Source organism: Lycorma delicatula, chromosome 7 (assembly GCF_047948215.1).
Source record: "Lycorma delicatula isolate Av1 chromosome 7, ASM4794821v1, whole genome shotgun sequence".
Lineage (NCBI taxonomy): Eukaryota > Metazoa > Arthropoda > Insecta > Hemiptera > Fulgoridae > Lycorma > Lycorma delicatula.
This window is the reverse complement of record NC_134461.1, coordinates 1606926-1631609: the sequence shown is the minus strand read 5'-3', so window position 1 is coordinate 1631609 and position 24684 is coordinate 1606926. Positions and strand designations below refer to the sequence as shown.

Below are 24684 nucleotides of genomic sequence, written 5' to 3'. Positions count from 1 at the left end.
CCCATGATTGAAAAGGGATATGAAAGCAAAGCGTTTTGCTGATGTAGATGAGATGAAGAAAAATACAAGGAAGGTGCTGTCGGGCATCAAAACAAATGAATTTAAAAAATGTTTTTAACAATGAAATAGATTGGACAAAGTATTAGCTGTGTTGGAGAATATTTTGAAGGGGATTGAAGGTTTTTTGTAAAAAAAATAATAAATACATAAATTAAAAAAAAAGAATTCTGGTTATTTTTTGGTACCTCCCTCAAATTTCAAATATGTTTTTTTTAATATTAATGACTTAATTATGCAATATTTACTGTACAATTGTGAAAAAAATCAGAATGTTCAATTAAAAAGTTTGGGTCCAGTTTGACGAACTTGATCAAATGTTTTTACTTAAAAAATTGTGCAGTATTAAAAGTACGATTGATATATAATAAAAATTCTTAGTAAAAATAACTCCCCCTTGACTGAATAATATTTTTATCATAAAAATTACGGTCTTATTATAGGATTGCTAAAAAAAAAAAAAAAACTTTTTTACCAAAAGAATTTGGACCCCTTGCTCAACTGCTCAACTGGGACACTGTGATTTCAAAGCAACTGATGGTTGGTTGTCGTCTTGGAAATAGAGACGTAAAATAAAATTTAAAAATGCTCATGGTGAAAAGGCAAGCGCTGATACTGATAGTGTCAAATCATGGAAGATATACTTTCTGAAATAATGAAGAAATATTCAACAATGATATCTGTAATGCAGACAAAACGGGCATGTTTTATTGTGCTACGTCAGATGGGTCTTTCTGTTACAAACACATAGCATTATCTAGCTAAAAAAAAGCCAGTGAACCAAATTACTGTGCTTTGTAGCATGAATATGTCGCAGTGAAAAATTAAAACTTCTTGTTATTGTTACATCAGATAAACCATGACATTTTAAGTGGGTAAGAATGGAAAGTTTACCTGTGCACTACTATTTTAACAAAAAAGCCTGGATGATAAGTCTAATTTTTCATGATTGGCTGAGCGCTTGGAACAATCCGTTACACAAAAAAATCAAAATATTTGCCTGTTTATTGATAACTGTGCTGCCCATCCTAATGTAGATTTACGTATCTATACAAGATGCAAAAAAATTCATTCACAGACTTCAGCAGTATTTTATACAAGAAGGCAGTGAAGGAAGCCCTAGAAGAACTATGAGTCTATGTGATGTAGAATGCCAAATTTGTAGAATTTGTAGAATGCCAAGTATTAAAAAGGAGATGAGAAAGCAGAATAAAAGAATTTTATCAAAAAGTTTAAACAAGAAGAGACATTAAAGTATTTTTTTATTTTACTGATCATAAATAACAATCATTACTGTGTATATATTCTGATATATATTTGTGTATATTTCAAAATTTCAATTTTTTTGATCAGTGGGTTTTGAAATGCAAGGCAAAAACTGTTTAGAAATAATGTTTCATATCCCTCCATGCCTAAATCCGATTGACTTGAAACTGTGGAATTTTAAATTACTTAATAAGTACGTTAATGATATTAAAGCTTAACTTTTCTACGACTTTCTGCGATTTAAAAATCGCAGAAACTACTTCTTCCAGTTTTTAATTTTGTTTGAAAATTAATGGTGCCTCATATATATAGAAATTTTTTGAGCCATTTTCAAAGAATTTACATTAAGCCAGTTCAAAAAATATTAATCAAAATACTGGCTAACAACACACATCTATACATCTTTTGGAAATTTCAATAACCTTTTTTTTTTGTGGACTGGAGTAAGGGGATTGGGACACATCAATATTTGCCAAAACTGTAATACCAAAAATTTTGGCTGATCAATTTACTTTCTTTTATACCTACATTATGCTGCTGCAGCAGTAATAGAAATGCAGCTGGGAAAGTAAAAATTATACCAAAGATAAGGGCTTTACGTGACAAGATTTCATAATTAAATAATTTTAACTGTATTAACTGACTATCCTATGTGTATAGTCCATCTCATTTTAAAACTTCTTGCCACATCTTAACTTGTGAAAGTCCCCCTCTTAAAGCTATAGTACTTATAAATATCTTCCCATATTCTTAACTGATTTTTCAAAAGATTAATGAAATCTATAGTAACAAACTGCAATAATAAATTTGATGATTGTAGATTAAACCTACTTTTCTAAGGTGTAAAGCAAAGCACATCAAAACAATGTACATATATAGGATTTTTTATTTCTGGACTGATGGGACTTCAAAATATTAAGAAATACAAAGATTTAAGAGAGTCATTTGTTGACCAATAGTAAAGTTTTTTTGTTACTATCATTAAATATGTAAAAAACAAAAAATCTCATGTACGGTAAAATATTGGTATCTATAAATATTATTGGTACATGACCTCATTTTAAAATCATTTTTCATTGTAAACAAATTTGTAAACTTTGTTTATTTTCCAGTAAAAACATCTTAGTACTAGGAAATAGTCTCTTACTTAAGAGAAAAATTAAGTATGACATTCTTAAAAAAGATTTCTTGAGATTTTTAACTGCTGCTAAAATATTCTGTTTTAAATTTCCAGGGAAAAGGGGAGTTGGTGTTATGTTCTGAAGATCCATTAACAAAAGACAAACCCAAATCAAGTCAAAGTGATAGTGGAAATGAAGATGAAGATGAAGAAGATTTTGTACGAATCTCTCCTTCTATATTAAATGAATTTTGTATTTATTTATTTGCACGGTGTGATCGACAGAAGGAAATCTGGTGAGTTAGAAAACTGCTTGGTTAGAAAAATATTCATTGTATATATTTGTAAACTACAGTGTTGAAGAATTTTAAAAGGTATGATTTTATAATATAAAAGAAGGCTTTTAACTAAAAGCCTAAAATATCAAGAGCTTACCTTTAATTAAAAACAAAAATATACCTTAACTAAATTGGTTTGTTTGCTGTTGCATTGTATGATTACATCTACATATCTGTCTTTTTCTCTGAAGTGCTATCAGAGTTGCGACCATTGTGTATTTAACAAATAACTTGCTTATTTGTTTATTTTTATTTTTTCCTATTTGACTTTTCCATTCTGTATCCAATCACTTTTTCTTTTCCTAATGTCCTCAGTCTTGTTCATGTTTTCCTAAGTTTTTTTAATCCCTTTACAAACTTATATTGCTGATCGTATTTATTATGTGTTGTGCTTACAAAATTTGATGTATTTTGTTTACTATAATTTTCTATACCCTTTCTAAAAAAAAGTTGTAAAAACTACATTGTCTATAGTTCATCTCAAATGTTGTCTATTATTGGTCAAAGGTTATTGGCAGTTGGTAGGTTACATCATCTGGTTTGTTTGCCCTTAAAACATTCCTGAATTGGATTCCATGTGCTCCTATTATTGGCCCATTTTGTTTAGTCTCTGTTTGAAGGTCCTTTCTGTGCAATTCTGTTTTGTTTATGTTCTATATTTCCAGCCACCTTGATCAATCCTCTTCTAACTCCATTAATATTATTTATTTTAACCCAAGTTCCTGTCTAATAGTCTCTTATTCTGTCCCTATTTGATCTTCTGGCTATTGCGTTCAAAACCTTTATTTGTATTTTTTTTATTTATAGATTTTTTCTAGGCTGTCCAAGTCAAAATTAGATTTAAAATATCTTTAATTACTGTAAAACAATATTTTCAAAACTTTTTGAATGGGTGAGAGGTGAGAAAAACTGCCTCAAAATTTAAAATAAGTGTTAGTGCATAATAAATAAAGTTCTGCTCATAAAATAGTAAGAAATTTATACTCTGGACGTTGACAGTTCATTACTAATCAACCCCTCTGTGATAAAGTGGTGTCTGCGTTTTATGTAGAAGGTTTTGCATTCTATTCGTCAGGCTTGGAAGAGAGAGAATAAATAAATAAATATAAATTCAGTCGCTCTTGTATGAGTGTTAGAGTATTACTATTAGTCATATATCGTATTTATTTTGTGCATAAATTAGATTTTGTAATTATTTTTTGTTAGTTATTAATTAATCATATTTCTTGCAGGTTTAGAAGGTTAGTTACCGCTTCAGGACTCCAGCAGAATGTACCAATACCATCAGTTGAAAAAGAAATTAATAATGATTCGTCAGAAAGTGGCACTACTAGTATTGATGATACAGAAAAACAACAAAAATCATTAGAAAATCCAGAAGAAAAACCAGAAATTAGTGCACCTGAAAATCCACAGTATAATAAAGAGAAACAGTATTTAAATTTCATGAATAAATTAGGTCAAAAGAAAGTGCCAAAACTGCCTTCTAAAGATAAAGAGGTAATGGAAAGGTGTTTTTTTTAATTCATCAATCTAGGTGTAAACAGAATAGAATAGTAATCAAAGAGTTACAGAATATTTTGTTATTACCAATTTTTACAACTTAACATTAATAAATTAATTTAACCTAACCTGTGACATTTGCTGCAAATATTGGTTTATTTTCAAATCAAAGCATTTTTATTATTACAGCAGCAGTTCAAGTACAACGTTTTTCATTGCTACTTTACATTGTTTTTACAGTGTGCTATAAATGCTAAGGCTAATAATTTGTTACTAAAAAAAAAATAAATGTGGCAGGATGTGAAAATATAATTTTTTATTTACTGGGTGTTATAAAAAATAATTTCCTCCCTTTATTTTAGAAATTGTGTATTTTGAGGGCACTACAGTCCAAAAATACTAAAATCATGTTTGTCATTCACAAGTACAGATTGTATTTTTCTGTGGACATGTAATGGTAATGTTGTTTATTTGGAAGTTTTATTCTGTAAAAATGTCAGAAAAACCCGATGAGGAAGTAGATAATATAAAGAGATATCATATATTTATAAAGGTGCTTATTCTATATGAAAATCTTATTTGTGAATGTTTTTTTAACTTATCAAAAAATAATTCTCAGTATATTAATGTAAATAATTTTGTTGATTTGTTTTAATTCATAAAATCACATCTCTCGCTATTAAAATACTTTTGTATTAATTTTTTTTTTATAAATATATTTTTTTCAATTCTTATTCTGTAAATGAGAAAAGTTAATTTTATGTAATTTACTTTCATCATTAAAACCAGGAATTTTATAAATTTACTAACTTTTTACGTTCCAGCATATCCATATAAAACATTATTTTTTCTTAAATGAGTCTAAGAGGGTAAATAGTTTTCAGTCAGAGGTAGAATAAATTAATTATTTTTATTTTGAATTAAAATTCCCCATTTGAGGAGATTTTAACTTAATTTTATATGTTAAGTCATGTTTGTTTAGTAAAAAATTGAAATTTTGCTAACTTTTATAAATTTTTACTGATTTAATAATAAATCATTTTGAAATGTTTTTTTCTAAATTCCATTGTAGGTTGTTCACCCAGATTAAATCAGAACTGACTAGGTCTAGGTCTATGAAAATCTAAATAATCTAGTAATTTCACACACTATAGAAATGTCAATATTATTGAGATCACAGTAAGAGTGAAGTATAAAATAGAGAAAATTTTCTATAATAGTTTTTAGTTGGTCGTTTTATTTTAGTAATCAACTAAAAGTATAGTATATTAGTGTTTATTTTTTAATTTCAAGGCATCAAAATTCTGAGGATATTTGATCAAAAACATAACAAATATGCAGTAACCCAACCAGATAGAAACTATACTCAATATTATTGTACATTAAATATAGAAATTAAGTAATTGGTGAGAATTAATTTGTATTTAATAAATTGTAGCATAACAGCAGCCACTTTATCTTGCATCTTTTTATTTTCAAGGTGTCTCTCCTTGAGAGATTATAAATATTATAAACTAGCAGGTTGTCTCTAAACTTATAGTATTATTATTTTTTTATACTATTTTATTTCAGACTAACACAAAGCAGTTCAGTTCATCAAAGCAATCTTCATCATCACCTACGACGACATCATCATCAACTCCACCTGTGACATCTGATGATATGTACACTGTCTGTGAAGAAATAATGTGGGTTAATGCATTTGGAGGTCGCCTTCTGTATGATGTTCTTAAAGATGCATTTTGGTTGAACAAAATAAATGAAAAATTCCAAAGAAAACTCAGCGCTATTAAAGTAATTACGTACTATTAAATTACTGTCAAATATATATTTATATTAATAATAAATATACAGTATAAACTAATTTATTAGATGTAACAGTTTTTTGAATTTCTTAAGATTGAATAGATCTCTTATTAACACTACTCATCACTGGGTTTTCTATAATAAAGCAGTGAATGAAGACAGTATGATTTTTTTTTTAATTCTTTAATCAATTTATGAAACTTTATATCTGATTTCAGGAAGTAGCCTATATGTTAAAAATACTATATGTTGAAGTGGATATATCTTAATACATTAGTAAAAAAAAAGAAGAGAATACCATGCTTTATGTTCATACTGCAGGTATGAAAACAGATGCATTTTGAACTTTGTATTTCACACAGAATTTTTTTTTTCTTAATAGTATTGTGTAACTACTTGTGCTAGAGAAAATCTATGGCTTAGTACAAGAGTCATTCAAATATAAACCAGAATTTTGCCGCATGGACTGAGGAAGAGCAGTGAATGTGGTGGGGCACTGTAGATAGTTGGATATGTATGGAGGGGAGCAACTGGACAGCCACACTCATAGTTCACGTTCTCACATCATTAACGGATTGTCTGAGTAGGAGGTACCATTGTTTGTTACACAACAAATTTTTATCTGATCTCTTACCAATGAACATGTCAAATCCTCTGAAATTTTGACTACTCCAGGCACAGTTCACAGGTGCTACCCTGTCAAAAACTCAAGTGTTTGATTGGACTAAAAAGATTTTGAAGTAGCCATGAGGCAGTGGAGAATAAAAGTCACAAACATTGTCTGCAGACCAACATCAGTGATGACAACGTTCAGGCTGTTTGTGACCGCTTCATAACGGTCGCTGAAACTAATCAGAGGTGGGCATAAGAATTGGGACTGTGTTCTCTTGGATACAGCAAAGTGTCGACAAGGTGGGTTCCACGTTTTCTCGCTGAGACACAGACAAATGTCCAGAAAGACATCTGTCAGCGGCTTCTGAATTTCTTTGAGGTAGAAAGAGAGGCATTTTTGGACCATATTATTACCTGTGATGAAACGTGGGTCAACTACACCCCAGAAAGCAAGAAAACAAGTATGGAGTGGTAAAAAAAGGGGAGGGAGCATCAATCAAGGCCAAGAAACATTTGTCAGCTGGAAAAGTTCTTGCAGTTGTGTCTTGGGACTCAAAAGGTGTGCTGCTGATTGATTTCCTGCATGAATGAAGACAGTACATATGGTATACTATAACCAGTTGTTAAATGTCATCAGAGATGCTTATCACAACAAATGCCAGCAACCAATTTATAACGTCCTTCTTCTCCATAACGCAGGACCACATACTACAGCTCAGATTTGCGATAAACTCGCTAAAATTCAATGGACACTTCTTGAACACCCCTGTACAGTCCAGACTTGTCACCAAGTGATTTCCACTTGTTGGTTTGCTGAAAGAGGTTTAGGAGGGGAAAGATTCCAAGATGATGCCTCATTCAAGCATTATGTGCACAGTGGGTTGTTGGGGCAGCCATTTTGTTTTTTAGTGAGGGTATCAGGAAGCTACCTCTTCGGTTGAGAAAATGGATTTGTCTTAAAGGAAACTATGTTGAAAAATACGGTAATTTATTTTTAATTTCATCTAATGTCAGTAACATATGTAAACAAAGGCTGGCGATAAACTTGTTAAAATTAATTGGATACCTCTTCAACACCCACTGTACAGTCTGGACCTGTCACCGTGTGATTTCCACATGTTTGTTACAAGTCTGGAACTATCTGTCAACAGGTCAACAGGCTGTTTGAGCCCACTTCTAAAGGACAAACATTTTATTTAATTCTCCTGAAGCTAGGTTTCTCAACTACTTTAAAAAAAATTAAAATTCTTCCTAGATATATTTCTGAAGAGTGAAATATGAATGTATGAGAAAGTAGTGAAATAAGCTTTAGTTTAACAAAGCAGTTGAATAAGTTTTAGCTATTAATATTAGTATTATGATAATATTAATGAGTATTATGAGTGTATTGTGTATTGTGTATTGCAGTATTATGAGTAATACTGGTTTGAAATAGATACTAAAATTTATTTTTCCCTTTTTATAAACTTTTCAATTGTCCATTTTACAATTATCTTTTTCATTTTATTAATCACAAATGAACTTTTTTATTTATTGTGTTTTAGTTACCATATTTCATGGAAGAACTTGTAATAAGTCATATTGATTTTGGAGAAACTGTTCCTTTGATTCAACGTGCATCTCGACCAATTTTAAATGAAAATGGCATTTGGGTAGATCTTGACATGGTTTATGAAGGACATTTTCAAGTAACAATTGATACTAAACTAAATTTAATGAAACTTAAGAAAGCACAAGGTTCATTAGATGATTCAGATACTAATTTGTTATGTTCAAGTAATACGAATGTGTCTCTTCTGTCAGCTTCAAGTAGCGATGTTTTCCAAGTTTCTTCCTCACCTTCTTACACATAAGTATATATATATATATAGCTAATTTTCATTTAAATGAAATGTTTAATGTATAGAATACCAGCGTATGACAGTATGACAGAACTTTGTTCTTTTGCGTTCTTCCTTCTCAATACTTTTAAATAACCCAATAAAAATTTTAAGTTTAGCTCTCTACCTGAATGAGAGCCAGCAATAATTATAGAAAATTACAATTTAAAAATTATTAAAAAGTGTAGTAGAAGATTTGTAACGAATTCCAATGATTTAATTATCAATAAAATTTAATACTACACTTAAAAATGTTAAAAACTCTACTTATAATAAAACAAAAGGTCTCGCTTGTACACTTTCTGGTGAAGACATATTTGTCACTTATGGTATACACACATCTACACTATTTATATAAAGAAATGTGAGCTAAAGAAATAAGCAATTATAAATAAAATTTATTCAGAGCAGCTGCCAATGTAAAATCCCTAAAAATCTACCTATCATCACACAGTTCTATTTGACTAGTTGAACGGCAATATTCCAAGGATTCTTTATTAAAATCTAAATACACATCTGTACAAAACATTAATAATGCAAGTATTAAAAAAAAACCTGACAACCCAATTGTTTCTGAGGCACGGCTTGCACATACATACACAGACAACTTAATTAAAAATATTTATCATTTTATTTAAAATACAAGGTGTGTGAGAAAAGTAATGAGACTGACTTTTTACTTACCAAAGTTTTCATTTTTTTCAAACACCAATATATCCCCTTCAAAGTAGTTTCCTTGAGCAGCTATACACCACTCTGTCGGTGGACAGAGTCGTTGTTCCCACTCCTGGTAGCAGCGCTGGAAGGCTTCAACTGGTAGGGCTTTTAACTGGTCAGTCACAGTCTTTTGAATGTTCTCCAGAGTTCCAAAATGATGTCCTTTTAAGACATGTTTCAATTTCGGGAAAAGGAAAAAGTCACAAGGATTCAAATCAGGTGAATAGGGTTGACGAACCGTAGGAATGCGTTTGGAGATCAAAACTTCCGTGATGGAAATGGCCGTGTAACACGGGGCATTGTCATGATGAAGCATCCACTTGTCTGCAATGTCTGGTCTCATGCAATTTAATTGCATCAATGTCCAATCATATCCATATACCAATCATATACCAAAGAACTGAAAAAAAAAGAATTTGTTACAAAGTTATTACAACTAATATACGAACATCTCACATCACAAGTAACATAAAATGTCAAAGTATATATGAATTGAAATGATAGCCACAAATGTGATGGTTTTGTGATGTAATTAAATTGGCGGTTACTCTTGCTTTAAACAAAAAATTTTTCAGTTAGTAAGTAAAATTTAAATTTTGTAATTTCCAATTTCTTTGCTCACCTACAATATATTTATTTCCTTCTGTGATCCATCTGAGCAGTTAATTACATACTAAGTTTGAGAGTAAGTACGTTCAAATAATTATTTCCTTTGAGATGTGCCCAGAAAGTTTCTAAAATACAGGATTTTCATTTATATATCATGGTTTTTATTTAAGTTTGAGTAATTTTTTCCATCTGATCTAAATGCCAGCATGCTAATCACTGTACTAACTGGTTGGTCTTTACAATATGCCTATAATAAATAATTTTGATATTTATTTTTACTTTCAATGGATTACAAGAGTATTTCCTCTAATCACTGATCAACATTTAACCCACCTACAAAACTACCTGGTATTCAGTTTTCAACCACAGTGACATCACTACCTCTTTTCATTAACAGAGCTAAAAAGCAAATGACAGTGAATCATTAGAACAGCTACATTACAGGCTGGAACCTGTCTAAACACCCACCAACTTGTAACTGTCCATGATGATCTGTACCATCATACTGCACTGCTTCCTGGTGCTCTTTTTATATATGTAATAATGCATTTTTTCTTTACTGAAGAAACTTCAATCATCTTCATTGGAGGTATTTCTCCTTTATATTAATTAATATCACATAACATTCTATCATCACAGATTGGCCGATAAGAATAGGTTTATACCTACCCCAACTAGTTTTGAATGTATTTCTTATTTTCACATGTGTCAGAAGCTGTAGCACATTAAGGATGTTGTTCATTGTAAATTGAGTTATATGACGGACACTATTCCACAATGTTAGTGTACACAATAATTATCATATATGTAAATAAATGTAAATTAGTTGGGGGAGAGGTCTTAAATCGCTTGTTATTGGTCGGTTTTTACAGTATCACATGATGTTTAAAAATTAATGGAGAAGATAATTACATCCACAAAGGAAAATTATATTGTTTCTAGTAAAGAAAAAAATACAGCATTACTTTGTAGATTTTAACACACTAGTACATTTCTGTATTCAACACAATTAGTGTTCATGACAGACCTCCAGGAGGTTTCTGCTTTTCATTCAGAACATTTTGGCATTGAATTCTGGCATTTTTTCACATGCTCCAAATACCATTTTTTTAAAAATAAAAGAATGTTTTTATTGGGCATCAGCCTATTGTTGCCAATATAAATTAATAAATAAATAAATACTACTGAACTTAGGCTGATAAAAATAAAATTCTGAGAAAGATGCTGTTTACGGATAGAAATTACCCAGTAAAGCCAGCCTCTATACATTTTTAATAAAATTCTTGATTTTTGTGTCACCTTAAATTAGAGGTGCCAAGAAGGATCACTGAGTGATTAAATAAATTATACTAATTACTAATCAGTAAATTCTTATTAAGAACAGTAAATACTGAGAGTTAAATATTTTCTTAAAGATGAGAAACTTATACCTGTAAGAAATTATTGATAATCACAAGTATTTTTGTATAGAAGTATAAATATTTTTTTACTTAATTTTAAGCAATTACTGATGATATATGCATTATTTTAATGAAAAGAAGTACTCTGATAATACAAGTGCCCCGCATGTTAAAAAATATTAATACCTGTCCATCATCTCTGTATCCGTATCATAATTCTTCATACTTAGTGTTTAGGCTAATATTTTCATCATGCCTAGACTGTGGACCAAGGTTGTTAGGGAACTTGAATATTAATTCCTTTCTTGATCTGCAAGTCAATTGCAAGGTTCTCATGGAATGACAGATAGTTGCCAGCATTCTTAAGTTTCTACCTGCAGAGGGGGCTTGATGATCTGTTAAGAATAGCAGCCTGGGTAGTTAGGTACTCATTTTAGTGTTTATTGGCCAAAGGTAGGCGTTATGTCATCAAGCCCTAATAAAACTAGGTATATTACTTATTTTATGATTTTACTATACAAAGGTGTTATGTGTGGAAGGATTTAAAGTTGTTTCTGAGAGCAGACCAAATAAATTTGTTAAATTCAGTGTTAGAGAACTCTGAGATGAAGCTGCAGTGTGAGAGGATAAAGAATTGACCTTGCTTCCAAAGGCAGATCAGACCAGATGTTAGGTTTATTTAAATAGAATCGGTAGGAAATTTCCTTGGAATCAGCTTGAACATTTATGAAAAGGAATTCCCACCTCAGTTTAGTTCAGTTTAATGTAATTTCTAAAACTTTCAGTGAAACTCAGGGCAGTTTAATTACATAACCATAATTTACAGAACCCTCAACTATCAAACTAACCAATTCATGGAAGCATGATCCCCATGCCTTCCTCTAACATCAAAGGTTTCGCACAAAAACTCTTCCAATATCTAATAACTTCAGTTAAACTATGCACTCAAATCTTTACTTCCTTGGGTCCAAAAATATTCTCACACCAACAACAAAACAAGTGTTGATCTTAACAACAAAAATTTTGTCCTACAATTCAATGTACTCAAAAGTCCTCTTAATTTACTCAAAAATAAGAAACACACAGATTTAATAAGCTTCTAATGAAAACATACCCTACCCCTCTCTCTCCACAGGTCTGCTTTCAGGAGCTAGATCAATGCCTACATTCTCCCACACCACAGCTACATCACAGAGTTATCAATATTCTCAACCTAACAGCGAATATCTCAGCTAACTGGGGCTCAATGCCATAAAGCCTATCTTAGTGAAGTAAGCATCCAAGCAGACCCCTAGCCACCTGGGTTGCTATTCTATCAATAACTACATCAGACCTCCTCATCCATCCTCTGCAGGGCTAAGAATCTCAGGAAGCCAACAGCTATGTTCCATTCCTTTCACTTTTCCAATTAACTTACAGATCAAAATCAGAATTGATCCTCGCAAGCTCTCTAACTGCTTTGGTACCTTAGATAGCTTCTAACTGCTTTGATAGCTTCATACCTGGGGCACACATAAGACATGGCACACACGACAATGGCCCTACACTGCGAACACAAGCCTGAATTAAACCAAATCTGGCCAACCTGTCTCGAAAAGCATCATATCCAGAAAGAAACTGTGTATTATGGCAATTGGGGGAAATCCACCTAACTATCTGACACTTCCCTAATTTCATGCGTGTACCATATTCATGCGAAAAGTATACTGATATTCAACAATTTTCTAGAATTCAATTTTATCAGTAATACGAAGATACAATACCTTTGCAAAAACCTTTTCAATAACTGACAGAAGCATTAAAGTCCAATAAGAGGAGCTTACAGTGAGGTCCTTGTCACCACCTTCCAGCAGACAGGGAAATAGTCATTAAAGAGCATTCTGTTAAAAATTCTAGTCAAAGTACCAACAAAAATTCCAACAGAACAGACAAGGACCTCCACTGTGATTCCATCAAAACCCGGGGCCTTATTCCAACCAGAACTGCAAATTACCTGGCATACCTCTGTCTCTGTAATTTCCACAGAAAAAAAAAAGCAGCAACTTCCTCTCAGACTCGCAGGTGATTTCATTAGTTGCAACATCATCATGCAATGCATCATGTCCGCTGATGTCATATATTCCTTTCAAATGGCCTCTCCAGCATCTTAAAAAGGTGTGCTCACATCATCACTTTCCTCACACATTCTGGCATATTAGGAAAACTTGTAATAAGGATAAAATCAAAACCTAAACCGACAACGATTGTTAACGTTTATATGCCTACAAGCGCCCATGATGATGATGAGGTAGAGTGTGTATACGAAGAGATTGATGAAGCAATTAAACACGTAAAAGGAGATGAAAATTTAATAATAGTTGGAGATTGGAATGCAAGCATTGGAAAAGGCAAGGAAGGAAATATAGTGGGTGAATACGGGCTGGGCAAAAGGAATGAAAGAGGGGACCGACTTATAGAGTTTTGCACGAAGTATAATTTAGTAATTGCCAACACCCAATTTAAAAATCATAATAGAAGAATATACACTTGGAAAAAGCCAGGCGATACTGCAAGGTATCAGATAGATTATATCATGGTTAAGCAAAGATTTAGAAATCAACTCGTTGACTGCAAAACTTACCCTGGAGCAGACATTGATAGCGACCATAATTTGGTGATAATGAAATGTAGATTGGGGTTTAAAAACCTGAAGAAAAGTTGTCAGATGAATCGGTGGAATTTAGAGAAGCTTGAGGAAGAGGGGGTAAAGAAGATTTTTGAGGAGGACATCGCAAGAGGTCTGAGTAAAAAAGATAAGGTAGAAAATGTAGAAGAAGAATGGGAGAATGTTAAAAAGGAAATTCTTAAATCAGCAGAAGCAAACTTAGGCGGAATAAAGAGAACTGGTAGAAAACCTTGGGTTTCAGACGATATATTGCAGCTGATGGATGAACGTAGAAAATATAAGAATGCTAGTGATGAAGAAAGTAAAAGGAACTATCGGCAATTAAGAAATGCTATAAATAGGAAGTGCAAACTGGCGAAAGAAAAGTGGATTAAAGAAAAGTGTTCAGAAGTGGAAAGAGAAATGAACATTGGTAAAATAGACGGAGCATACAGGAAAGTTAAGGAAAATTTTGGGGTACATAAATTAAAATCTAATAATGTGTTAAACAAAGATGGTACACCAATATATAATACGAAAGGTAAAGTCGATAGATGGGTGGAATATATTGAAGAGTTATACGGAGGAAATGAATTAGACAATGGTTTTATAGAGGAAGAAGAGGAAGTTGAGGAGGATGAAATGGGAGAAACAATACTGAGATCTGAATTTAAGAGAGCATTAAAAGATTTAAATGGCAGAAAGGCTCCTTGAATAGACGGAATACCTGTAGAATTACTGCGCAGTGCAGGTGAGGAAGCGATTGATAGATTATACAAACTGGTGTGTAATATTTATGAAAAAGGGGAATTTCCATCAGACTTCAAAAAAAGTGTTATAGTTATGATACCAAAGAAAGCAGGGGCAGATAAATGTGAAGAATATAGAACAATTAGTTTAACTAGTCATGCATCAAAAATCTTAACTAGAATTTTATACAGAAGAATTGAGAGGAGAGTGGAAGAAGTGTTAGGAGAAGACCAATTTGGTTTCAGAAAAAGTATAGGGACAAGGGAAGCAATTTTAGGCCTCAGATTAATAGTAGAAGGAAGATTAAAGAAAAACAAACCAACATACTTGGCGTTTATAGACCTAGAAAAGGCTTTCGATAACGTAGATTGGAATATAATGTTCAGCGTTTTAAAAAAATTAGGGTTCAAATACAGAGATAGAAGAACAATTGCTAACATGTACAGGAACCAAACAGCAACAATAACAATTGAAGAACATAAGAAAGAAGCCCTAATAAGAAAGGGAGTCCGACAAGGATGTTCCCTATCTCCGTTACTTTTTAATCTTTACACGGAACTAGCAGTTAATGATGTGAAAGAACAATTTAGATTCGGAGTAACAGTACAAGGTGAAAAGATAAAGATGCTACGATTTGCTGATGATATAGTAATTCTAGCCGAGAGTAAAAAGGATTTAGAAGAAACAATGAACGGCATAGATGAAGTCCTACGCAAGAACTATCGCATGAAAATAAACAAGAACAAAACAAAAGTAATGAAATGTAGTAGAAATAACAAAGATGGACCACTGAATGTGAAAATAGGAGGAGAAAAGATTATGGAGGTAGAAGAATTTTGTTATTTGGGAAGTAAAATTACTAAAGATGGACGAAGCAGGAGCGATATAAAATGCCGAATAGCACAAGCTAAACGAGCCTTCAGTAAGAAATATAATTTGTTTACATCAAAAATTAATTTAAATGTCAGGAATAGACTTTTGAAAGTGTATGTTTGGAGTGTCGCTTTATATGGAAGTGAAACTTGGACAATCGGAATATCTGAGAAGAAAAGAATAGAAGCTTTTGAAATGTGGTGCTATAGGAGAATGTTAAAAATCAGATGGGTGGATAAAGTGACAAATGAAGAGGTATTGCGGCAAATAGATGAAGAAAGAAGCATTTGGAAAAATATAGTTAAAAGAAGAGACAGACTTATAGGCCACATACTAAGGCATCCTGGAATAGTCGCTTTAATATTGGAAGGACAGGTAGAAGGGAAAAATTGTGTAGGCAGGCCACGTTTGGAGTATGTAAAACAAATTGTTGGGGATGTAGGATGTAGAGGGTATACTGAAATGAAACGACTAGCACTAGATAGGGAATCTTGGAGAGCTGCATCAAACCAGTCAAATGACTGAAGACAAAAAAAAAAAAAAGGAAAACTTACTGGTATACTGAAGAACTACATCTCCCCCTGCCATGAAGGTAGGCATTGAACGATCCATGGCCTGTAAGCCACTGGGCCATCCAAAAATCCACCTTCCCATGCCCTCTATTAACCCAGCTTTCTAGGTCCGGGATCAGTCTCTTTGTCCACCTATCGGTGACAGCACTACACCATCTCTCCTGCCAATGCACAATTAGTTCAACCCTGGCTTCCACTGCATTCCTGTCGTTACATTTCTCAGATCGTTGTTTAACCAACAGATCTCGCTGTAGCATTTCTGGCAACACCAGCACCATCTCTAGAGAGACTGATTGATATGCCTGAATCACCCTAATTGCCAATCTGCGACACATGCTGTGCATTCGCTCTTGGTTCCATTGTTTCCCAAGAGTATCTTGCCACACTGGAACCACGTACCTAATGATAGAGGTTACCGCAGACACGATTTTCCGTTTAGATGCTCTGGGGCCTCTATTATTTATCATCACTCTGGTAACAGGCGTAGTTGCCCTTTCCACCTTTCTACATGTTTCTGCAACATGAAGAGTGAACCCCCTCGATCGGTTCAGCCAAATCCCAAGGTATTGGGGAGTTTTCAGACGAAGTGTTACCTTCCTCTGAATGCTGTATCAGTCACATAGAGATGTATGTACGTATCTCGCATAACTCTAAAATGATTAGCCATAGGATATTGAAATTTTAGATTTAGGACTGTTATAACATCTAGTTGTGCACCTTCCCTTTTGATTGCAATCGACAGGACCAAAAGTGCCCAAAAATAAAAAAAATGGATTTTATACTTTTTCTTAACTGCAGTAATCAGTCCTCATTGAGAGCTTTTCGAAGATATATCATAAGTGTTAATTAGTTTCATTTGTTCCACAGTTATAGCCAAATAAAATTTTAATTAATGAAATATTTGTATCTTAGGGGAAGGCACATCGGTTTGAATCAGACCTCATTTCCTTTTCTTTAACTTTTTTTTTTTTAATTTAAATGTATTGATTTATTAATATGATGGCTCATGTATAAGCACTGTGGAACTGCATCAACCCTTATTTCCACTTGATATTATCGATAACATTAAATATAATGAGTCCTTTTTTTTTTTAATTCTTTCTTTATACTTGTACAGTACATAATCCTTAAGCTTAATGTCAGTAGCCATCCCCCAGTTTATGAAAAAGATACAAAAATCTTTGCATGGAATTGTGCACTTCACAGTTCTAGCAGCGTAGTGTTTGACTGTTGTGCGCATGTGCACATAGGAAGCTGCACACGAGGCTGCAAAGGAGAGAGAGAGAGAGAGAGAGAGAGCACTATTGCTCCCGCAGTGCCGAACCTGGCATGCTGGTGGAAGGTAGTTTTTTTTACTCTGCGTATGTATGGAATGTTCCTTGTTTGTTCCCTTTTCTATTTTAGAGTCGGTGGAAGGAATATGAAAGTTATTTAGTTGTTTTTTCAGTAGTGATCAGAAGATGGCAGAAAGCAAGAGCTTTTTAATTGCCACATCTGCCCAAAGACATGCTGGTAGGGTGAAAGAGAAGGTAATTAGTAAAAAAAACTAATGTATTTGTTTCTGTGTACATAGAAATGTAAATTAAACACCATTTGACTATAGTGATTTTAAGAGGACATTCTAAGTTATTATCTAATAATACTATAAAATATTATCTGTATTGGCATTTTATTATTTATTCGGTTAAACAAACACGGATTTTAAGCACAATGTGCTTAAAAACCGTGTACCATATTCTTGAATGTGATAAAGTGTAGAATTAAATTATTATCCTGCTTCCAGCCATTATATTTGATTAATTTTTTTCGGTCCTTTTATTTCACAGAAAACTTTAACCATGGAAGGCCATGGTTAAAGTTTTCTTGGCCTTTTCAAGGGAAAAGGCCAGATAAACCTTTCTGTAGCAGCACCCACATTAATTTTAGCTACGAGCCATCACTGGGGTTAGTTAGCATTATTTTCGTTTTTCCAGAGGATATTCTCTGAACAATCTTTTAAGCAATATTTTGTAGTGTGTTATCTAATTTTTTATTTCTTGGCGATTACTTGTTAGCAAAGTGAGGTCGTCTGCAAATCCAAAACAGTTAAGATTTAGATTTTCTTTCGTCCTTCCTATTTCGATATACTTTGGATTCTCTTTGAACCACTCCCATAAAATCAATTCTAAGGCACATGCAACTGCCAAGGCTCTTGTTAAAGTTGAAATTTGAACCTATTTCATAACCTCCGTACTCATCAGATTTGGGACACTGAAATTTTTACTTTTTTCCAATTAAGGAGGAGTATTAAGAATATTTATTTCACCACAGCTGATGAACTGAAGGATGCAGCAAAGTTATGAATCAAGGAAAGACTGCCAAAATTTTTAATTAATAGAATGAAAAACCTGGTTCACCATTAGATGAAATGTGTTTCTGTAAATGGTGACTAAAATATGACCAGTTTGCTGCTTAATAGTTTAAATGAATGATTAATTATGTTGTTTATATTGTTGTTTTGTTCATATTGTTTAATGAATAGTTGTTTTATAAATATAATTAAAATTTTTTACATAAATTATATTGAAAAATGCGTTTAATAAATTATATTAAAAACACTCTAGTGTTTGTTCTGTACATAATTTTTAAATACTGCTAAATCATTATGCAGGTTTATATTAACTTTATAAATGGGTTAAAATTTTCACTTTAATATTTTTTTACAAAGAAGATAAAGGAAATTTTCAAGATGTAACACTTATAAGTTACATGTGAAAATGGTTTAAGTATGTTATTGTACTCAACCTTTTTCTTTTTTTGTTTAGCCTCTGGAAACACCATAATGTACAGGTATTACTTCAGAGAATGAATGTGGACGATATGTATGAATTGTAAATGAATGTATGTATGTATGAGTTGTAAATGAATTGTAGTCTTGTACAGTCTCAGGTCAACCATTCCTGAGATGTATGGTTAACTGAAACCCAACTACCAAAGAACACCAGTCGGTACCACAATCTAGTATTCAAATCCGTATAAAAGTAACTGCCTTTATTAGGATTTGAACCTTAGAACTCTCAACTTCAAAATCAGCTGATTTGTGATGATGAGTTCACCACTAGATTAACTTGGTGGGTATTCATACTTAATCTGTGAATTGCATAATGTTAGAACTAAAGACTTTAGTTAATATTCTTTCCTTAAGGATATATCAGGACTATTATCCTTAATGATAACTGTTTTATCTTTACAGAATTAATTTAAATTTTTAAGATTTCAATATTAAAAGGAATTAGTAATTTATTTTTATAGTAATTGCACTCATAAGACTGCTTAAGGATTTAAATATCATTATAATCATTGGCATCACTTTCTCCTTCATTTTCTCTTGTGATTATATCAACGTTCAATAGGTTTAAATATACACCTTTATTTAAATTATATTTAAATGGTTTTATTATAGGTTTAAAATAATGTTAAAATTCAGTCAACAGCACTAACGTAATTGTTTATAAGTGGTCAAATTAAGATTTGATAGAATTAAATGATGAAATTTTGCGTCTGAGTTGACCAATGAATGGTTCAGAATTCATTTTAATAAAATAACACTGGATTTAAACCAGCTCAGTTTGTGTAATATTTTTTTAAGATTTGTTTGGCTGAATTTTAACTTATAAATTACTGGCAATATAACTGAAAAATAGATAAAAAGGCTTCTAAAAGCAGTTTTTTTTATGTATTTAGAAAGCATGGTGTTTACAATTTTTTTTAAATTTATCATGTGTGCCATGTGAAAGAAAACATGTTTTGTAAGCAAACATAATTCTTACAGTATGTGGATTTGTTGCTAATAGTTTATACTAAAAACTACATAAACAAATTTTATGCAAAGCAAAAACCACTTACAAATAAAATAAAATTTATTAAAAATTTTCTTTATGTTTCATTTATTAGGTACATGATAATAATTTGAAAAGTATAGCATATTTTATTATGCAGTATATGTATCTGAATTTACACCTTCTAGAAAAATATGAAAAATAAAAAAAAAATACTGAAACTTTGCCAAGTCAAGTTTTATGGACAGTTTACTGTTCCAGTGATAAAAATTTAGTTCTGTTATGTTTTGACATGTATAATCAAATAATTTGTAATTTAATATACATACATAAATAAACTCTAGTTTGTATCAGTATAATTTTTTACTTATTAAACTATTTTCATTTAAAAATGCAAATTAGTATGATGTCAAATTATGTTAACTGTTATAAAGTAAGTCTATATTTTGTAAAAGTTTTATATCTTCTCATTATATTATACTCTAAAACAAGAATTTTTCACATGTTTGATCAAACACGATTATATATCTTTGAATTTATAATGATGTAATTTAATTTTTATCATTACTTCTGTTCTTAATTACGCAAAATATCATTGGACAAGAATAATTACTGAATAATAATGATACGTAACTGAATCAAATCCCACATGTGGATGTGCATTGACTAAAGGGTAAATTGTGTAGTTGTGCTTAGATAATTTCTTACATTCTGTGGCACTGATTCAAATCTGGTTAGAAATAACTTTCAATCAAAAATGACTGCTTTCATTTTTGAATGTAGCATGAGGGTAACTTAGTACTAGGTGAAAAATAATTTCACTGCTTCACCTACCCTTAATTCTAATGTAAAATTAAAGTCCTGGCAACTTTAAGATAATATTAACTAATTTAAAACTTTGTTTTTCATTAATTTCTTAGTCAGTCAGTAAAAAAATACCCTATAGTTACTTAAGCCTTAAAGTAAAGTTCAAAATCCTTATAAAGTTCAAAGTCCTTATAAGTTGCAAAATGTTCAGCGATATGAAGATACTACACGGTAAAAGCTAGAATGTAACTAGATAAAACTACAGCTTGAAGTAAGTTTTTATACACTTGGAGAGTATTACTTTACTGACAGTACACCTGTCAGTAGTTCACGCTGCTTATTTTTTTCTACATCTTTTTTTTTTACTATCCCATAAAGCATTTCTTGTAGAAAAATATGCCCAGAACATGATTGTGTTATTAAAGGTTGGTATTAGTCTATGCTGTAATGCATTTATATCATTTGAGATACAGTTGGTACTTTTCAGAATTACTTTATTAGAAAATAATGAATGATTTTTCATTAATTCAAACATAAAACAATTCATACAAAGTGCAAAAAAAGCTCAATATTGGATTCTGCATGATCTGACTCAGAAACATTTACTCGATTGAATTTCTACCTGTGAATCTCTACTGAAACGTAACAAAATTGAGCCATTTCTGAAGTGGTTCAAATCATGAAAAGTGGACAACCTACGACGACAATGTGTGAAAAAGATCTTGGATGAAACGAAGAGAAGCCTGTAGTCTGTGGCAAACCTCACAGTGACACCCAGGAGGCTATGTTGTGCATTTGGTGAGAATGGAAGGACATAATAATATATAACAAGCTGCTGCCGCCAGGCAGTGCAATAGACTCAGACCTGTGCTGTCGACAATTGGTGCGATTGCACCTAGCAATTCAAAAGAAACAGGCCTGAATTGTCAACAGAAAGGGAGTCATACATCACACTGACAACACCAGACTGTATACATCTTTAACGACCAGTCAGGAATTGAGAGAATTTGATTGGAAGGTTTTAATGCATCCCCTGTATCGCCTAGACCTGGTACTGCCAGACAATCTCATTTGTTTCAATTTCTGCAGAACTGCCTGAATGGTAAGTTAGTTTCAAAAGAAGCCTGTGAAAACTGTGTCATAATTTTTTGACCAGAAATCACAGATATTCTATAACAATGAGATTATGGTGTTGCCAGAAAAATGGCAGAAGTTAATCAAAAAAGAATAGTGCATATGTGGTCTTATAATGTAATTTCCCAGTAACAATAAATGTGTTCTTAATTTTGGCCTCCAAAGGCTCACTATGTTTTAGACAACCTAATATTTTTAAATTTTCAGCTAATTTGATTTTCAAACAGAATATTAATTCTAAAATCTTTACTAAATTTGAAACTTTTTTGACTGATGAATTAATTCACCAAAACTTACAAAAAAATGATGCACAGGAATGTGAAAATGAAAATTTTTAGCGTATGAAAAAGGCTTTGAACCCAGGACCTCCAGATAAAAGGTTGAGATACTACCACTTCTCCATGGAGACTGGCGGATAATTAAATTATTCATTTATCATATACAACTTAATAGATTTTTATTCCTTTTCATTGTTTTATAACACTGCCTCACAACTTGCTGTTTGCTCAGTTACAATTACGCAATTACTCTTGTCTAGATTAAAGTGTACAGACCTGAATCAGTTCACTAATTGAATCTAAATAATCATACATGCAATAACATTGACAATAAAATATATTTTGCATAATAATATCTATTACTTATGTTTAAACTTATATCTGAATCTTGTACATTTACAACAGCTAACTCGTCTATACATTAACAATTTTATGTACAGACTGGGTGAGATCTGCTTTCTACAAAACTGGATGTAAAATTTATTTGTGATTAATATTACAAAATATGTAAACTTTTTTTTAAATTTGTGAATTTTAAATTTTTAAACCACACATAGCAACAATCTGAAAGATATATTTTTATATTCCACACATTCACCTACACGTATAAAACTAATACGAGTAATATATTAATTCCACAAAGAAATATTTGAAAATGTACTTAGAAAAAAAGAAACAAAAACCTAAACACTTAAAAACATGAATATATTTCTCCAGTATAATTTATATTTATTCTTCAAAATTGTAAACAAAATTAAAAAAAAATAGGTGCAATAAGTTTAACAAAAAGTATGAGATTATATCTTGATAATAAAAGATCATCGTAACTTACCACTTCTTATATAATAATATACTGCATCACATTATATATTAAAATATATTTATTCATTCAGTAAATTACTTTTACATATATAAAACTACAGTGTATCCTAAAGATAGGGCAAATCAGATAAGGCCAATTTAATAAATTTTTCATGTAAAGCAATATTTATTTAAATTATTGTTAAATTAAGTATTTTAAATTTACATAAAAACATTTGACCACCCCTAGTTTTTTGATATCTGTTCACTATTCAATCTTTTTTCTCAATTTTTGTTATTAAATCTGTGATGATTTATGCTATATAATAAATTATATATGGATATATGTGTAGTTTTCTTTCTTTTTAATATTACAAGCAATTTTCTCCATGAACGGGCCATTACATAAAAGTAATATAATATGTTGTATGTTGAACTAGTCTGCTGTATAATAATCACATAATTTTCATTATAACTGATTCTATTTGTATTTTATTTATTTTTTATTATTTTTTTTACAGCATTCTGATCAAAATTTCTTAATACTATATTATCTGAGTTTATTAAGAGACTGCTACTGTGTAAAATGAATGTCGATCAGAAACTGAGACAAAATCCTGCAACAAAAAATGTAACAACACAAAGAAAAAGGCATTTAGGCAGTTCTGAATAAAGTTAACATCGCATGAAAGTGAATTGTGGTAAACATTCTGGATGTCATTAGAAAACGAAAAAATCAGGAAAAAACATAAAAGACATTAACTCTTTGCATTGTAGTGAGATTGGGGATGTGAGGTGATATTAAAAAATACGGAAAATCAAAATCAAATCAACAGAAATAGAGTACGGAATTGTGTTAGTTGTTCAGTGGGTTTAAGCGTGTTTGTGGTGTTTGAAGTGATAAAACTGTAATGGCTGCAGACAATCAGAATCACAAGTCTCTTGTGAAAATGACATAAAGTTTTTCAAACAACAAATTTAAACAATCACGCGAGCCAGTTAAACTGGAAATGAATTATATAACAAACACTTACAACAAAATGCAATACCGCTGAGCTACGAATCATCAGTAAAATCAGCAAAGAAAATATTTTCCATTCAATTTGATGTGTTGTGATAACCCACTCTATTAATCATTGAAAAAGTAATTTAAATAAGTTTAAATTTGTAATTTGTTGTGTTATGTACATTAGAATGTCGTAAGTAAATTATCACAAGTTACCTGATATCAGATTAGTCACCTCCAAAAATGACATAGCCAATCACAATAATCATTCTATACCGGGCTTACTAGGGAGAATGAAGAATAAAGTGGTTTCCCATCTGTCTTGTTCTCCGAGATTATTATAGTATTTCTTATTAGCAAGGCAAACCAACTGTAATAGTTAAATGGTTTTTGCGACTCGTTTTGACTGATCCAACGTCCATATAGTTCCATAGCGGGTATGTAATACGACAAACAGACAAATGTTACTTCTGATACTAAAAGATCAATTCAATGCTACTGTAATTAATAAGACGGTACGATACGTAAATCAAAGCAATAAATTGAAAATTTCTTCGACTTGTCAATCTTGTATTCCAATATCCAGCCGACAAAATTTAACCCATCCCACCGATACCCAAACTTTCATTAATCAGAGAATATTGTAAAAAAATGAAATAAAGGTAAGTGCTCCTTAAGTATAATAAATTTCAC

At 31.5% G+C, this 24684-nt stretch overlaps 2 protein-coding genes across 2 annotated transcripts in view; one reads left to right on the top strand and one right to left on the bottom strand.

Moving 5' to 3' along the window:
• The window catches only part of LOC142327797 (uncharacterized), a 34299-nt gene extending 25744 nt beyond the window's left edge, over positions 1 to 8555 (top strand). The window contains exons 5-8 of the mRNA XM_075371135.1: positions 2558 to 2739; positions 4014 to 4281; positions 5857 to 6078; positions 8247 to 8555. Coding sequence (XP_075227250.1) covers positions 2558 to 2739; positions 4014 to 4281; positions 5857 to 6078; positions 8247 to 8555 — 981 coding nt within the window. The remainder of the gene's footprint in view (positions 1 to 2557; positions 2740 to 4013; positions 4282 to 5856; positions 6079 to 8246) is intronic.
• The window catches only part of LOC142327850 (sodium leak channel NALCN-like), a 42234-nt gene extending 32538 nt beyond the window's left edge, over positions 1 to 9696 (bottom strand). Inside the window, exon 1 of the mRNA XM_075371198.1 lies at positions 9267 to 9696. Coding sequence (XP_075227313.1) covers positions 9267 to 9278 — 12 coding nt within the window. The 5' untranslated portion in view covers positions 9279 to 9696. The remainder of the gene's footprint in view (positions 1 to 9266) is intronic.
• Between the last annotated feature and the right edge of the window lie 14988 nt (positions 9697 to 24684).